A 19,051-nucleotide genomic window follows, 5' to 3' on the forward strand; every position below is an offset into this window, starting at 1 on the left:
TGCCTGCTCTGGGGAGGAATTCTTGTCTCAGTTTCTCTAGCCTGAGGATTCCTTTGTTTCTTGGTGATCTCCATGTGGCAAATATTTTCCCCTCATTTGACTTGCTTATCTCTGTGTCTAATCTCTTTTTATATTTCAAAAATCATTCAGTCTAAGACACACCTTACACAGATAAGGACTCACAATAAAATACAATTAAAAAAAAAAAGTCATCCATTGAAAACCATATGCACCCCAGTTCACTGGCCTAATATCAAGTTTAGTACTTCCATTGTACTTCCCAGTTTGCTGCATAGTGCCAGGGTCTTAAAAGCTTGCCACAGCCATCCAAGGTACAGCAATTGGTTTCTATTCACCGGGAGTAACAGAGAAATAGGAAGAGGAAATAGAATACATGGCTAAATGCCTTCATGAACAACTACCTGCTTTGCCATGAGACCAGAACTGGATGGTGCCCAGCAACCATTACTGGACATTTTGATCAAAGATTCTATAGCAGAATTCTGATCTAAAGGGGGAAAATATGGAGCAGAATTTCAAATTCTCATGGAATCCAGATTTTCTGGAGCCACTGAGGCTGAATGAAGCCCTGAAACTACTGCCCTAAGATAACCTTTAAACCTTAAACTAAAAATATCCCCTGAAGTCTTCTTTAAACCAAACAATAGTTTAGCTTAATTAGTAAAGAATGTTCTCCCTGAGAATTGTGCTCTTTTAATGAACCATCTATATAGGATCAAATTGACAAAAGCAACTTGAAAGGTTAGACAGGAAGCTTACGGGGCAGTGTGTTTGTATTAATGAGGGAGGAAAAATTCAGAAAAGAAGGGTCATAATGGCTGCACAACTTGAAGAAGGCAATCAATGTCACTGAATTGTACATGTAGAAACTGTTGATTGGTGTATGTTCTGCTGTGTACATTTCCAACAACAAAAAAAATTTAATAATTTGAAAAAAACAAAAAGAAAGAAAATCCTAAGGAGCACAGTTCTCTGACACATACGGGGTCACCATGAGTTGAAATTCACTCAGTGGTGACAGGTAGTTTTGTATCATGTTGCTGTTGTTGTTATGTGCCATCAAGTCAGACCCAACTCATACCAACCCCTCCTTGGGTTTCCATGGTGGTATCACCATGGAAGTAGATTGCCCCATCTTTCTTCCAAGGAGTGGCTGGTGGGTTTGAACCACCAGCCTTCTGGTTAGCAGTCAAGTGCCTTAGGCACTACACTACCAGAGCTCCTAATTGTTAGTCATTTCTCAAGCAGAAGAAAAAGTTAGGATGTAGCTTGAAAAAGTAATTCCATTTATTCCTGGAAAGGGCTTAAGACATAGAATAGGAAAAACTGAGGGCAGGACAGCAAAACTCTTAGGATTGGCCCATTGCTGATGTTGGAAGCAATGTTAGAGACCAGAGTGCAACTCTGATTTTTCAGATGAGGGTTCACCCAAGGGATAAATCAAATTTCTCAAAGCTGCATATAGCCCTACAGCCTAACAAGGGCTATCAAGCCCTTAACTCCAATATAGGCTTCATTTCTCCATGCCTCAGTTTCCTTGTCTATAAGATGAAAGTACTGAAACCTGCCTTCTAAGACTGTTGTAAGGAGTGTTGTTGTTGTTGTTGTTATGTGCCATCAAGTCGGATCCAACTCATAGCAACCCCTCCTTGGGTTTCTGAGGCAGTATCACTACGGAAGTAGATTGCCGCATCTTCCTTCCGAGAAGTGGATGGTGGATTTGAACTGCCAGCCTTCTGGTTAGTAGTCAAGAGCCTTAGCCACTATGCTACCAGAGCTCTCGTTGTAAGGAGTAGGAGCCTATAATTAGCACAGTCCCTAGCTCACAGCTACATGCTCAACAGATGGGACCTACAGAGCCAGAATTTGGTCTCTCTCTAGACTCAGACATCAAGTTAAATTTAAAGAGTCCCATTGCTCTTAGATAAACACATTCTTACCCAGTAGCTCAAACTCTAAAATGTTCCCAGGTCCATAAGATCTTTCTTATTCCTTCTACTTCCATGATCAGCAAATGGGCAGCTTAGAAGAAGGAAGATCAGCACTCTGCAAGTAAAAAATCCTTCCCCAAGATGCCCTGTTCTCCTTTAGAATTAAGCCTCTGGGCCTGCCTTTGCCACCTTTCACCTTTCACTCAGTAGGAACAGCTAACATTTGAATAGCCTCTGCAATGTGCTGGCCTTCTAATAAATTAATTCATTGAATACTTCTTTATTAAAGATTCTTATAAATTCTTACAAGAAATTAAGGACTTCTTAAAAATTAACTCATTTAATCTTCATCATAACATGATGATGAAGATTCTTCATTATCCTTTATTTTTTATTATTCTCACTTTTCACATGAAAAAGCTGAGGCATTTACCTAGGTCACCTAGCCACAGTGGTGTTAGAGCTAGAATTTGAACCCAGACAGTTTGGCTCCAGAATCCACATTTTTAACCACTATGCTGTCCTGCCTCCTAATAATAACTAACATTTACTATGTTTGAGACATTTTTATAAAGGTTTTATATTTATTTGTTTTATTATCCTTATAATTACTCCATCAGGTAAGCACTATTATTATCTATACTAACTGATGATGAAATCAAAGCACAGAGACGTTAAGTAACTTGGCCAGATTGTACATCCAGGATTTCAACGTGGTGTTCCAGCCCCAGACACAATAAGATACATGTAGTGTCTGTACTATTCTTTTATGAACAGTCACAGTGCCTACCATGACAGGTCACACTACCAGGGCCAAAAGGGTGACAGGCACTGAAGACACTACACTGTCCCTGTCCTCAAACAGCTGACAGTCAAGCAGAAGAAATAAGACCTACCTATGAAAAGTTGAATAACCAAATAAAAGTTGAATTAGATGAATAAACTGTGATACACCCATCCCATAGAGTACATGCAACAACATGAGGGAATCTCAAAAGCTTAATGCTATATGAAAGAAGCCAGACAAAAAGGAGTGTCTATACTGCATGATTCCATGTATATAAAATTCCAGAAAATGTAAACTCATCTATAGTGACAGGAAGCAGACCAATGTTTGTCAGGGGATGAGAGATGGAAGTTGGAGGGAGGGTTACTAAAAGGGGCATAAGGAAACTTTGGGGGATAATGGAAATATTCATCATCTTGATTGTGATGATAGTTTTACAAGTAAATACAAATATGTGCAAACTCCACTCCAAATTCACTGCCCTCGAGTTGGACCCGATTCATAGTGACCCCTCCTTGGGTTTCCAAAGCTGTGTCACTATGGAAGTAGATTGCCCAATCTTCCTTCCGAGGAGTGGCTGGTAGGTTTGAACCACCAGCCTTCTGGTTAGCAGTCAAATGCCTTAGGCACTGGGCTATCAGAGCTCCTAAAGTATGTGCAGTTTACTCTCTATCAAGTATACCTCAAAAACTGTTTTTAAAGTGAAAAATAAGAGCCAGAGGAGTACAAGAGAAGAGCTGCAGAAACATCTTGGAAAGGTGCACCTATGAGCAAAGAGGAAAGAGGGCAAGCAGGTGGGTAACAGAGCCAGCAATGGCACAGAAGAAGGCATGTGCAGGTGGGCATGTGGGGATAGGTAGAGTTGCCAGGGCATAGTGGGAGGTAAGGCAGGTAGGGTGCAGACAATTACAGAGGCATTCCATGTCTATTTTAAGAGTTTACACTTAACTTGGTAGACAACGTGCAGCCCTGAAGGCTGGTAAGCAGGGGCCTGCCTCAAAGCAGTAAAGTTAAACTGGTGACAGAGAGAGGAATGGAGAAGGGAAGCACTAGGAATAGGAAACCAAACAAGAGACCACAGTAGCTGCTATTCCAGTGTTTCCCCAAGGGGGTGGGAAGATTCAGGAGGAACCAGCAGAGGCACTGGCCACAGAGGGTTGTATGGGGTGGGGGAGGGTCCTAAGGGGAGAACATACCAAAGGCAGATGTTAAGCCTCCTTCTCCAGGGATTTTCATTTTCCTAGGCAGCTTTAATGAGGTCCACCTCAGGAAGGGGATAGAATCAAAGGCTCCTTAAAAAACTCTTTACAGCTAGGCTCCTAGATGCGCCAACGGCTGCCTGTGTGGCCCTGGAGAGGTTATACAGCAAACAAGCCAGCAGATGGCACTCCTGCATCAGCCACAAGCCAACTCCCTGCAGACCCATAAGGTCCACAAGGGTCCAGGGCAGAAACATGACTAGTACCAAGACAGGACAGGTATGCAAGCGAGTGAGCTGGAGTTTAAAGTTTAATAAATTATTTTCAAATATTGACCTAACCTTGCATCACTGGGATAAATCTACCTTCTCAAAGAAAAGGAAAAAAAAAAAAAGTTGAGGTTAGCCCTCTTACTTTCATTGATTTGATGTGTTTCACTTTCATTCTGCATATTACTTTGTGGTGCTTTCACTATTTGTATCTTTAAAAAAAATATTTCATTAAGTGGACTGTTTGCTTTGTTTCCTGTGTGCATTTCTTCTGATAATTAGAAAGGTTTGCATGTGTGTTTCTATAATTACCTTTATAATACTCTGATTGTATAGTACCCCCAGTTCTCTATTTAACCAATATCTCAGTATCTATAATTCCCTTGTATAAGTAATATAGAATTACTAAGCTTATTCTCTTTATTCTATCAAGAAATTTCATCATTCTATTATCTTTCTTTGTTTATCTTTGTACTATTAAAATCTGTATGTTGTTGTTGTTGTTATTTGCCGTCGAGTCGCCCCCCGACTCATAGCGACCCCTCCTTGGGTTTCTGAGGCAGTATCACTACGGAAGTAGGATTACCCAACCTCCCTTCCAAGGAGTGTATACTTCCATTTAAAATATATATATATATTTTTTCCATGAGTTTTGCACTCTTTTAAACCATTATCTATATGAGATCAAACTGACAACAGTAACTCTAAATCATAGATGAGAATTTTAGGGGGCAATTAGTCTAAGTTAATGGTAGTGAAACAATATGGGTAGAGAAAGCAAGAGCGATGACACAATGTGAAGAATGTAATCAATGTTATTAAATTGTACATGTAGAAATTGTTGAATGAGTGTATGTTCTGCAGTGTATATTTTCACCAAATTAAAATAAATAATAATAATAATAAAATACCTGTGGGCTTTTAAATAAATAAAAGTTTAATAAAGGCAACATAAGAAAAGCTTACTGAGAATATGTAAGGGGAAACATTGAAGTCTTTAAAGCCCAAGCTCAGAAAAAGGAACACAAGCTAGTCAGCCACCATCACCAGTTGTAGAATTTGGTAAAAGAGGTCATTAAGAAGCACTGAGCTGTGCTAAAGGGGCCCTGGTGGCCCAGTAACACTCAGCTGTCAACTGAAAAGTCAGTGCTTTGAACCCACCAGCCATTCTATGGAAGAAAGATGTAGCGGTCGATTTCTGTAGAGACAAACCTACTACCATTAAGTTGATTTCAACTCATAGTGACCCCCAATGGGTTCCCAAGGCACTGATCTTTATGGAAGTAGATTGCCTCATCCTCCTCCCGTGGAGCAGCTGGTGGGTTTGAACCACCAACCTTCTGGTTAGCAGCCAAATGCCTTACCCACTGTACCACCAGAGCTCCTTCTCACTGAAAACCTGATAGGGCAGTCCTAGTCTGTCACATAGGATTGAAACTGAGTTGATGACTATGGGTTTTACTGGTTTATTTATTTTACTTATTTATTTTTTTAGTTGGGCCAGGAATACCAGAGACTGAGGGACAAGAAAAGGAGTTGCCAGGCAATAAGCTTCCAGATGTCAGCCAAAGTTTTTACTGAACTGAAGCAGTGCCTGCTCAGTACAGAGCACCACTTCCCACCCTGCCCCCCCCACCACCACCACCACCAGTGCCAAGAGGGGAACAGAGTGTATGTCACTCTGGATTCCTTCTGGGCTTGCTATAAAGGCTCACATCTTTAGGATGCATTGTATAAACTAAACAAGAGCTATGGAAACTGGTAAATATTTTGCCCTTCCTGTTACCACAATAGATTTATAGTCTGGTTTATTTCCCTGAAGAAAGGTTTTCTAGGCTTTATTTCTCATTTAAAAGAAACAAATCCATTTAAATGGAAATGTTCTTTAAATTACTATTTTATTCTTTCTCTGCTATGAAAGGAAAAGCTAAAAAGATGTTTGTTATCCATTTAAACTATACCTTCTGAAATAATAAAAACTGGATGGAGTACCTTCAAAGTTTATGATAGAGTAGTTTCACATTGCTCGATTTTTAAATATATATATTAATATAACTATTTCCATGGCAAAAATATTACACTATTTGGAAGCATTTATTTAATTCTTCACACACTCGAATGCATAGTCTAATATATTAGACTAAAGGTGAGAGGGGCAGTGAAAAGGGGAAATTGGGTCAGTGAGGCGGAAGGGTAAAGACACTAAAATAAAATTCACAAGCTTCCTACTTTTAGGGCCCTAAAGACATCTGACCCTCAGGGAACTAGAAATACTTTGCAAACTTGAGCTTGCTTCTCATTACAGGATGCTGAGGAAGAGAATAGAGACCATTTCCACCTCCTTCTGAGAGTACCTTCTGGTGGTGTAGTGGTTCAGGCATTTGGCTGCTAATGAAAAGGTAAGTGGTTCAAATCCACCAGCCACTCTGAGGAAGAAAGATGGGGTGATCTGCTTCTGTAAAGATCTGCAGCCTTAGAAATCCAACAGGGGTCACTATAAGTCAGAATCGACTTAATGGTAGTGAATTGAGAGCACTTTATCACTACCAGCAAAACTGGTCTGAAATTTCCATGATGCTAATCAGGGTGGTGATGGTTCAAGTCTACCCCAAAGTGCCTCAGAAGAAAGGCCTAATGATCTACTTCTGAAAAATAAGCCATGGAAAATTCTCTGGAGCACAGTTTTACTCTGGCATTCCATGGGGTCACCGTGTGTTGGAATCAACTCAACGGCAATTGGTAAGCACAATGTTAAACTGCATGATATATCTTAATAAAGGCAGACATTGCCACAAAATATTTCTTCCCATCCTCTTCTGGGTTCCTATAGAATTCTACTTATATAAATATAACAATAAAAGATGCTACTACTACTAATAATAAAGTAGTAACCACAGGAGCTCTGGTAGCATAATGCCTAAGGCACTTGACTGCTAACCAGAAGGCTGGCGGTTCGAACCCACCAGCCACTCCTCGGAAGGAAGGTTGGGCAATCCTACTTCCATAGTGATACTGCCTCAGAAACCCAAGGAGGGGTCGCTATGGTCGGGGCCGACTTGACGGCAAATAACAACAACAACAACAACCACAGTTTGGTGTCTGATCACACAGCTAATGCATGAGAGACCCAAAATTGAACCAAGATCTGTCTGACTTCAAAATTACTATGCCATATTGCTTCCCCACCCTCTGATGATTTCCTAAAGAGTTGACCCCTACTGCCAAAGCTCAAGGACCCAATCACTGCTGAACATTCACCACATTAACCCCAAGGGAAGCAGCCCCAGGGGAAAAGTGGGAGGCCAGGGCTCCTACCTGGTGCCGGATTCCATCCTCACTGATGCACTGGGTGCAGGCCTCCTCCGGGACACAGCTGCCTTCCAACAGGACTTGGTGTGGGGGGCAGAAGCAGCCTTCTGAAGGATGGTCCCCACAGGAGCTTGTATTGCCCTCACAGTGCTGGGAGCAGTGACTTTCACAATGGTTGTACACAAGGGAGGGTGGACAAGGCATAGCTGCAAACAGAGCAGGCCGATGCAATCGTGCATATCAGCCAGAGGAGGATAGAGAGACAGAGCTGGTGGGGTGGTCAATCATCAGACACACTTGCTGGGGCAGAGAGACCAATTTTTATTTTCTCATCTTCCACAGAATTGAAACTTTTAGCTGGGAACATGACCACCCAGAATAAAGACTTCGTTTCTTGACTTCCCTTAAAACTAAGTGTGGTCATGTGGCTAAGTTCTGGGCAATGAACTGGAAGTGGAAGTGCAGTATCCTGTGGCAGCTTCAGGGAATCTTTTTTAAAAGACATCTATGTGTGCCCTTTGCCCCTTTTCCCTCCTTCTTCCAACCTACTGCATGGAACATGGATGTGACAGCTAACGCTCCATCTTAATGAGGAAAAAGCCCAGCCAAGAAGGACAGAACAAAGAGCTGCTATCCAGTTGCAGATCCAGTAAAAGCTGGAGCTATCTCCCTCTGAGCCCCTCTTTACAGCCAAATCTAATCCTAACTGATAGGTGAACTTGCACGGTCTTAGGAAGTTTTGTGATCTCTTCTTTTGAATAAAAGGATTGTTTTCTAATTTTTTTTCTCTTTTGAAAAAGAGGATTTTTTTTTAATCTTCTTAAAATTAAATAAGGAATCCACAGTTGCAAATAGCTGCTTTGGGAGAGAAGCTGAAGGTGATTCACCTCTCCTCTGTCCCTGCTCAACTTCTTCCTCACATTCCGACAGAGCCAGAAGTCAGACAGAAAGGTTGTACAGGATTTGGAAGAACTAGAGCTTTCCTCTGTATGCACAATAAACATCCAGGAATTGCACAAAGAAATCAGTAAATAGAGAGGATGCTATAAGTGACTTAGAAACTAACACTTGCCCCTTGACCTGCAGGCAGATTGAAAGGAGGTAGTGTCCACCCCACGGAGCCAGAAAATCAGAGCTGGAAGGAACCAAGGAGGTTGTGGTAGTTAAGTTGTGTGTCAACTTGACTGGGCCTGGTTTTGAGTAGCTGGGCAGCTGGATGCAGTCAATCCCCATGATGAGACTGGTAATCAATTCCATAGTGAAAATCTACTGGAGCAGCTGAGTAGCTGACTTAGGGATGTGGTCTGCTTCCAGTGTATAAGAAGAAGCTTTGAGAAAGTTCTCTGCAGCTTTCGGCATGCTTGGACCCTGCATGTAGCGGAGTCTTCATTCAGCAGCCTGCCATGTTTCCTGCTGATGTTGGGACTATCTCTGGACTTAAACTAGTGGCCTGCCATGTTGTTTGCTAATCTTGGGGCTGTGCCATTTTATTTGTCGGCCTAAGGGTTTGTCACCCTTAGCAGTTAGCAGCTGCCTGAGTAAAGCAAAGCCTTCAGCTTCTGTGGGTTGGGAGCAAGAGGCAGAGCTGAAGACCAAGGAGAGAGGTCTTCACCCAGGCCCTACAGGTGGCACTTTGAACTCAGATTTCTAGTCTCCTAAACTGTAAGAAAATAAACTCCTGTTTGTTAAAGCCACTCATTTGTGGTCATCTAGTCTAACTCATTCATTCTAAGAGGCAAAAACATAAGTCCACAAAGGCCAAGAGAAGAACCAATTTGCAGATGAGCTGAGACTACGATGCCCAAATCCTCCAGCTCCAGGTCAGAGCTGAGACAGCTCTGTGATAATGAACTCTAAGAACTCCCAGATTCATATATATATTGATGTCCATTAAAAAGTTGAGGATCGTATTTGATAATTGAGTGTCTTAAAGTTTAGTGTTCTTTCCATCCCAGCAGCCTTTGAGGGCAGAATCCTTATCTGATTCATTTTGGTATCCCTTACATATTCAATGATAAATAAATGCAAAGTCCAAGTTGAAAGTTGACCTTGAGGGGGAAAGACTGACATTACTTATCCTGTGGCATTTGTAATCAAGAAGGCTCTTAGTATTTAAGAAGACAATTCCACTCACTCTTTAAGATCCTTCTGAGGCATGGCCTACTCAGTGAGCCTTTGCTAAAGCTTGGTGGGATTTCAAATTCAATAGTGACTGACTACACTGTACTTTGCTAATGCCTATATGTTTCTAATTAAAATCACATTCGTTTCAACTATGGAAATACTAATAGAAAGAAGCATGCTTTGACTTACATAAAAATTTTGTATTTGAATCATTTACACATCTACCATCTTATTCGATCCTAACTGGAATTCTACATAATTGGAAATATAGGAATTTTAATCTTCATTACTCAGAAAAAGAATCTGAGACCCAAAGAGGTTAAACAAATCTACAGTTAGTTGGTCTTGAAGATTTTGAAGGTTACATATGGAGACTTACCACAGAAATCAGTTGTTCTCCAGTCAACACAGACCCCTTTGGTCCGACAAAAGTGGGCATAAGAGGCAATCACCTCACACACTTGTTCCTGGTGGCAACTATCCTGCTGGCAGATGGCATAAAATGTGGCTGGAGCAAGGACTTTGTGGCACTCAGCAAACAAAGGTGAGAGGAGGACCTGGCAATGGGAGCTGCTGGAGACAGGACACTCCTCCTCAGGAATGGGCTGGCATTTCTGCCCTGGCTGCTGCATAGTCCACTCCTGGATAAATGTCCTCTGGTCTGTGGTGACCGTGCCATCCTTCAGCATGAAGTCATTGGCCCCATTCTCATCACAGATTCCTAAAGAAACAAGGAAAGGCAAGGTTGGAAGCCTTGGGTGCCAACACATTGATGCCAGAGACCTGGCTGCTCTCCATCCCCACCAGGGTGTGAACCATAGTCCTTGCTATGGGACCCAGAAATTTAAGTATCCAAGAGTCCTGAAAGTACAGTAACTAATATTCTGACTCATAGTGACCCCCATTCGGTCTCTAAAGCTGTAAATCTTCATGGAAGCAGACTGCTTCATCTTTCTTCTGTGGAGCACCTGGTGAGTTCAAACCACTCACTTTTTAGTTAGCAGCCAAATGCCTTAACAACTACATCACCAGAGCTCCTAAGTATTGGAGGAGGGGAGAAATGTTCTTACCACAGAGACCATACATTTTTGAAGCTAAAGTCTTGGGGCTGAGCTGCAACTGGAACTCATTGTTTTGTGGAGTGAATGTGAAGATGTGGCCAAGATGATTGAATCTGATCTCATGCATGATGCCACCATAAACATTGACTTCCATGTCCCCACCTATGTAAGGGACTGAGACCAGTCGGGCATTAACAGTCACCTGCTCAAAGAAGAAAATGAGCTCATCAGTAGTCATAACAATAAGGAATCCTTAAACTCCAGTATTTGTTTCTTACAAAAGTTATTGACAGTCCCTACACGTTCATCACACTCAACCCCAGTGTTATCCACAAACCCAGATATTTGTCAGCAGCTCTTATACTGAAAAGCCACTTTATAGAGATGGACAGAAGAACAGACTAGTATAATACTGCACAGAGGGTCATGCATGTTAAATGAACTTTGAGTCTGTGTGCTCTCAACAGGGAAGAACAGCTCCTTCAAGACAGGCTGGGAAAGTTGTTATTGCACCAAATCACCAGGAAATTATCTCCAGGAGTATCTAGCAGAACTATTTTAAGTGATTTTTTTTTTTTTCTTCATCACAAGAAGCTCTTACTGTGAGGACCAAGTTTGCTGGTCCAATAGAGCCTAGTGGAACCACTGAGACTATGGCCCCAAGCTGTCCTTCAGGTCTGGGATTGAACCCACACCTGTGGTTTCCAGCCAAACAAAGTACAGGTATGTGAGTTAAATATTTACCTCAAGTAGACACATGCCCTGGAGAGAACAATCATGGGAGAAGGAAGGGCTGCTTATGCACAGAGAGACAGCTCAGGGGGCAGAAGAGTATGGAGGGATGGACACTGGGATGAGGTAACTATGGGGAGGAAGTGGGAGGGGAACTGTTGCATTGTGGTAAACTGTGGTCAATGACATGAGACAAAGTATATGTGAACTGCTGTATGGAAAGTGAATTTGCTCTGTAAATCTTCACCCAAATCAAAATAAAATTTTAAAAAAAAAAGAAGCTCTTACTTTGGAGGCCCCATCTCATATCATATCAAACATATTAAAATATAATCACATCCCATAATAAATGTAATTTTTGCTCAAAATAATTGGGAATGGCTATTATCCTTTTTTATTTTAATTTTTTTTTTTTTTTTGGCTCTGAGTTACTCATGTAATATACAACTCATTGTGATTTTTCAGCAGTTGTGCATATTGGAAGCTTTGCAAAGCAAGAAAATCTAACCTACAAATTTCAAATGTAATGAAATATTTATGACTTCTAAATTAAACAAGTAATGAAGTTGGCATAATGTAACCTTTTCCACACATTTAATTCAACATTTATTTATATCAGTTTTGCAGTTTTCTTTTAAAATTTTGGAGCCATGAAGTTTGATCAGACCATAAATCATTTCAAAGGTCACTGAAAAGCTCTTAGGGCCTAGGCACTGGGTTCATAAAGCCTAGTAAATTCCATATGCCCAACCTCAATTCTCTTCCAGCACCAGAAACTGGCACTAAATTCACAATTTAATGGTGCCTAAATTTTATCTTGTCTTCCAAATCTAGGCCCAAAACAACATGAAATCACACTAAGACAAGGGAGATGGTTATAAGCCCCTCCTAAGAAGATGGTGCTCTGCCATTTAACAGGAGCACCAGCTAAAACCAACTCCCACCAGGTCCATGTGGCTTCCCAGAGGTTCGGCTGCTGCCTTGCCATGAGACACACATAAAGTATCTCTCACCTCCATGTCATTGTGGAGCTCAACTGAGAGGCCATCATGCTTCACCTCAATGGATTTCATGCATGTCTGTCGCAGTCCAGAGATGCAGGCGCCATTATGGAGAATCACCTCTAGGTCCTGCTCCTGGTTTTGAAATAGGACATAGGAACAGCTGCCAGTCAGCTTGAAATTCTGTCCATCAAAGGTCACGATGTGCCGGGTAGAGCTTCCCATGCACACACCTGGACAGGGGAGAATAAAGGATGGATGTGACATTATTCAAACTCCCATACCTGCTACATACAAAGGAAAGGTGTTGCCAAGTTGCATAGAGACAGAGTTGAGAGCCCTAATGGGTCCTTTGAGGTCAGAATACAATTCTCTCATTTTACAGATTTAGGAAACCAAGACCTTGAGTCATTGAATGGCTTAGGTATGTCATACTTGGCCATTAAATATTTTCCTAGACAAGGTTTAGAAGTATCAATATTACATGACAACATAGCAAATTACAGAACCACATTTCTAAAAAAATATAAATGCACTGAGAGAATGATCCACTCTATCAGATGCTTTGGCCCAGGAAACAAAGTTAAGTTCCAAGGGTGTTATAACTCGTTGAAATCACAAGGAACTAAGCAAGCCATAAGCTCATGATCTCATTATACAGAGTGTTCACCTAAAGACACACATGTCCTGTCAACTGCCAATGACTAATGGTACAAGTGGCCATGTTGATTTAATCCCTTAAGAGATCAAACAAGAGAAATATTTCCAGAGCCAAAACAAAAGGTTGCATCTCAGTGCTCCCTCATCTGCCAATCATTCTTTCACATAATCAGCAAATTCTCAAGGTTCCTATTAAAACACCATTTCCAAACACTAACCATCATGCCTCTACCCAAGATGCTTCAGTAAAAATCCTCACATGTAAAGCACCACTGCCATGAATGATTTGAAAATAAAACTTGGACCTAAATGAAGTTGGAGATGAGATTTCCAGACAAACCACAACCACATCTACAGTGGTGAATGAATAAAAGCCAAGAAATAAGAGGCAATTTTTGTGGAACAGCAAGGCTCCACCAATATCCCTCATTCACAGCTGGACCTGGGCCACCTCTGCCCACATGGCAGCACATCCACTAACAAATGATGGGTCTGGATGCACCACTTGTCAGAGCTGAGCAGCCCCATTAGGAGCCCATAAACTCAACATCCCTTAAGTCCTTGCATAGTCAGTAATTCTCAAGTAATGGTGCTGACTGCTTTTGGCCTACTAGCATCCATGCTGCAAGTGACCCCAAATATTCCAGTTATGAATGTTCTCAAGTCTTAGGGAGTCCATCCTCACCTTCTATAAGAATGCATTAAGTTACAAAGCAAAGAAATGCTTTTAGCTCACATTTGTCAAGTTAATGAAAATGGCTCTGCCCATCTTAGGATAAATCATTACAGTGGAATGGACATTTTAGAACTACAGAAACCCAAGATTAAATTCTGATCCACTACTTGTTTTCACTGTGTTGGACAAATTCCTTAACTTCTGTGGTCCTCACCTATCTCCATTGCACAACAGGATTATAACATCTACCTTTTAGGATTAGTTACTGTGAGAATCAGTTATAATGTAGATAAAATGTTTGACCCTCACCAGGTTTGTGTTCAATAAATAGATCTGTAAATATTATGAATAAGCCAATGCCACAAAGAAAATCGAGCAGTTTGTAGTAACAGGAAGATTTCTAGGTTATAGGTGTATTAGAACTTGAGGTTCCTTCATCAATGGAATACTGAACTAAATTGCATCCTAGCAAACCATCACATCATACTCCAATTTATTGATCAGTTTAAATCCACCACATATAATAATACATTTCAATATTCAGGATATAGAAATAGTTAGGTTGACCCAACTGAAAAATAATAAATAAGACAAAATATAGCAGTTCATTACAGAGTCATGTATAACAGGTGTAAGTACCCTGGAATCATTTTGTCTATATCTTTCCTTTTCTTTAATATCTTCTTAGTCATTCTTTCTGAGCATCAACACAAATATCTGTAACAGAAAAAAAGTCTATAATAAAACTTTTGATTGAAGTGTCAAAATATGATAGAAACTAGATACTGAGGTGAATTGTTAGATAAAGCAAAACACAAATTTTCAAAAAAGACATGGAGGTAACCAAAGACAATGGTACCTGCCCAGGTCCACATCTCCATTTATCCTCCAAGAACAGTAAGAACAAATTAAACTACACAAAACCATGCCTCTGACATAACTAGAAGATAAAGAATGCCCAAGCTTTAAAATAACTTTAAGTAAGACACAAAAATTAACACTAAATCTTAGCAATCTCTCATGCTCACACCATTACTAGCCTTTGTCATGAGCAAGAGCCAGCTTAGGAAGACAGAAGAAGGGAGCTAGCAGCAAGTATAAAATATCTCTAAAACCTCTACCAAAAAGAGAAGTCTATATTAAGCATAAAAACCTTTTAAACAAGTCCTGGTAGATCACAGCAGGGGCTTAAAATACATACAATGTGAAGTGTCAGTCTTTGAAAGACATGGCTTCTGGGGGAGAAAACAGCAAAATGGAACACAAGATGGATTTGGCAATCGGGTGGTAAAACAAAAAATAAGTTGCAAAAGGGGAAAATTAATGTTCTGGAAGAAAGTTAATAAACAAAAAACAAGAGGGGCATTTAACTCCTCAGCATCCAAACACAATGAGGACAAAAATCTGAAGAAACAACTTTGCTACAGTGATAGAAAAGAGTATCATTGAACCAGAAATCTCATAAAACCTCAGATCCACAAAATGAATAGAAGTAAACTAAGCAAGTTGACATATAAAGTTACTTCAAAAATATCAGAAAATGAGAATCAACACTCCTCAGCTAATGAAAATTCTACTCCTAAAAGATCACCCATGACGCAGAAGAAAACTAAGCCAACGCTCCAAACTAAATTAAATATACTCAAACATTTGGGCAAATGAAAACCACCTTGAATCAGAATTTTGAAAACTAAGAAAAGAAATGGACATAAAGGAGGGATAAATAAAAATAGAATTAATTGAATTCATGGGGAAAAAAATGGAAGAAAACAGCAAAGTCTCAGAAATGAATACATCAGGGCCCAATGGAGAACAGACTGAAATAAAAATTTAATAAGGAACATTGAAGAAAAGCAAGAAAACAACCAAGAGAAGGAAGTGGGAGTCAGAATCAGAGACACAGTAATGAAAATGTAAGATAAGAAAAAAAAAAAAAAAAAAAGGTACCCTGAAGAAGAAAAACAAAATAATGAGTCAAAACTAATATTTAAAACTGTGATCCACAAAAATTTCTGAAAATCAAAAAAAGAAAAACTGATTCTACATATTGAAAAACACATGCCATACATCAGAAAAATTAACGCAGAACAATCAACTCTGAGAGATATTACAGTGAAACTATTAGACTTCAAAGATAAAGAAAACAGAATTCTTCAAGTCTCCAAGCAAAAAATCAAATAATGTACAAGGGCAAAAGAATTAGACAGGTATCAGAATTTTCAAAGAACATACAAAGCAAGGGGAAAATGGAGCAGCATTTTTCCTGAAACTCAGTGAGATAACATATGAATCAAGAATTTTATATCCAGTCAAGCTGTCCTTCTACTACTATCAAGGTTACAGAAAAGCAGTGTTGAGTACACAAGGATTTAGAGATTTAGAAAGAGGTTTGGTGGTGTGGCGGTTAACGTATTTGGCTGCTAACCAAAAGGGCAGTGGTTTGAACCCACCAGCCACTCCACAGGAAAGATAAGGGAGTCTGCTTCCATAAAGATTTACAGGCTAGGAAACCCTATGGGGCAGGGTCACTCTGTCCTACAGGGTTGCTATGAGTCAGAACCAACTTGATGGCAGTGGGTTTATATCCATGAGGCCTTGAAGCATCCACCACAGGATAAATTTCCTTCGACTAAAAGATGACTGGGAAATAGAAAAATAACTGAAAGTGAGTATTTTTATACATGTAATCATAGATCTGAAACTAAAACAAAGGAAGAGTGGGAGACTAATGTACAAATGTTATAGGCTATAGACAAAGTAGAAACAATACAACTAAAAGAAGAGAGGAAAAGAAAGATTGTTATATTGTATAGGTAACAGGTAGACATTAAAGGATATTTTTGAAAACTGAAAAACTGAACAATTAAATAGGAAAACAAGTGTATACTATTCAACTATAAAGAATGAATTCACAAACATCCTATAACATGATGAATCTGGAGAACACTATGCTAAACAAAGTTGATTACAGAAGGACAAATACTGTATGGCGCCACGATTATGAAAAGTTAGGAATAGATATATACATAGAAAGAAACGTTCTTTGATGGTTACCAGGTATGGGAGCAGGAGGGTGGGGGTATCACTTTCTGGATAATAGAGACTTGTTATATTTTTGGTGATGGGAAAAACAATACCAAACAAAGGTGAAGAATGACTGCAAAACTCAACCAAAGTAAATGAAGACACTAAGTACATGAGAAAAATGAACTTTGGTAAATGCTATAACATATTCAGTTGGGCAATAACAGTAATAACAATCAAAAAATAAGCATGTGGTTACATAGGGAGAAGTATATACATGTATGTCTATCAGAAGGCACATGTGAGAGTATCACATGTAGGTTTGAGTGTATCTGTAGACATATGTAAGTATATGTTTGTGTGTGCTACATATATATCCATGTTGTTGTAGTTGTTATGTGCCATCGAATCAGATCCAACTCACAGGGGCCCCTCCTTGGGTTTCCGAGGTGGTATCACTACGGAAGTAGATCGCCCAACCTTCCTTCTGAGGAGTGGCTGGTGGGTTTGAACCACCAACCTTCTGGTTAGCAGTCAAGTGCCCCAGGCACTACACCACCAGAGCTCCCACAGATATAACAAAACACAGAAAGCACAGTTATGGAGACTTCCTATACATATACACCAACTTATGGAATTAGTCTACTAGGTTGAAAGGTTTAGTCTCATGGGATAACTTAGGTATTTGGCATAATATAGTTTATGAAGTTAATGTTCTACATCCTAGTTTGGTAAGTAACCCCCAGGGTCTTAAAAGCTTGCAAGTGGCCATCTAGGATACAACTGCTGGTCTCTATTCATCTAGAGTAAAGGAGAATGCACGAAACTAAAGATTAAAGGAAAGAATTAGTCCATAGGACTAGTAGCCCATGTGAACCATGGCCTCTCTAACCTGAGACCAGAAGAATGGAATGGTGCCTGGCTACCACAATTGACCATCTGACTAGGGACACAATAGAAGGTCCTGGTTAGAATGGGAGAAAAATATAGAACAAAACCCTAATTCATAAAAAAGACCAGACTTACTGGACTGATAGAGACTACAGGAACCCCTCAGATACTATTTTAACCTAAAACTGAAACCACTCCTGGAGGTCAGCTTTCAGCTAAACAATACATTAGATTTTAAAATAAACTATATCATCAATGCATAATGTATCCCTTAAGCAATTAACTATATGACAACAAATGGTCAACATTTATCCAAAATCAAAGATGGGAAGGCAAGGAATGGAAGGGAAGCTAGATCAATGGAAATAATGAGAATGCTGACACATTGTGAAAATTGTAACCAGTGTCATAGAACAATCTGTATAAAAATTGTCAAATAGAAACCTAATTCACTGTGTAAACTTTCACCTGAAAAATAATAAAATATTGAAAAAGAAGAAGAAAACTCAGCACCTAGGGCATTAAAAAGGGTATAAGTACAAAAGTAATGAGCAGAACAAAAGTTTAAACCTTCCAAAATATTAAAAAAAAAATTAAAAATAAAAGCCAAAGAATATACATCGTATAGAGAAAGAAATAAAATGAAATATAACATACACAATTACAAATTATTAAGACAGTGAGAGCAAACATAAACATGGCAATAAATGAGAATGGGCTTAACTCACCTACTATAAAAAAAAAATACATATTTTCAATTTGGCTTAAAAGAAATATCCAACTACAGGCTGTATACAAGACCTAAAATTCAGAAAGTCTGAAATAAGGGGATAGACAAACAAGAAAGAAGAGCCAGGAAAATGAAAATGCTGGAAATGAAAAACTATGCAAAGGTAGTTGCCTAACTAGAGATTTTAAAAAACAATATAATTAAGACAGTGTATTACTGGTTGACGGATAGGCTAACAGATCAATGGAAAAGAACAAAAGGTCCAGAAATTAACCCAAGCATATACATAAATTTAGTATATGACAAAGGTATCATCTCAAATCACTGGGATAAAACTGAGCATTTCTATAAAAGGTATTGGGACAACTGTGTAGCTATTAGGAAAACAAATTAGAGCTATACTTTATACCATTCACCTGAATAAATTCCAAGTGCTATCTAATGTAAAAATAAAACTATACATGTATTACTTCGTAGAATTGTAGGGGGCTTTTTATTATTATTATTTTGACTATGATTTGAATGAAAGTTTACAGAACAAATTCATTTTCCATACAGCAGTTCATATACATTTTGTCTCATGACATTGACTGCAATTTCCCACAATGTAACAGCTCTCTTCCCACTTCCTCCCCA

At 39.5% G+C, this 19,051-nt stretch overlaps 1 protein-coding gene across 1 annotated transcript in view; it reads right to left on the reverse strand.

Moving 5' to 3' along the window:
• Positions 1 to 19,051, reverse strand: part of VWF (von Willebrand factor) — a 215,415-nt gene that overhangs the window by 45,619 nt on the left and 150,745 nt on the right. The window contains exons 34-37 of the mRNA XM_007937087.2: positions 12,447 to 12,667; positions 10,711 to 10,903; positions 10,020 to 10,361; positions 7,523 to 7,722 (exon numbers count right to left, since the gene is read on the reverse strand). Of these exons, the coding sequence (XP_007935278.1) occupies positions 7,523 to 7,722; positions 10,020 to 10,361; positions 10,711 to 10,903; positions 12,447 to 12,667 (956 nt within the window). The remainder of the gene's footprint in view (positions 1 to 7,522; positions 7,723 to 10,019; positions 10,362 to 10,710; positions 10,904 to 12,446; positions 12,668 to 19,051) is intronic.

This window comes from Orycteropus afer, unplaced genomic scaffold (assembly GCF_000298275.1).
Source record: "Orycteropus afer afer isolate SDZICR_OR568_19922 unplaced genomic scaffold, OryAfe1.0 scaffold00040, whole genome shotgun sequence".
NCBI lineage: Eukaryota > Metazoa > Chordata > Mammalia > Tubulidentata > Orycteropodidae > Orycteropus > Orycteropus afer.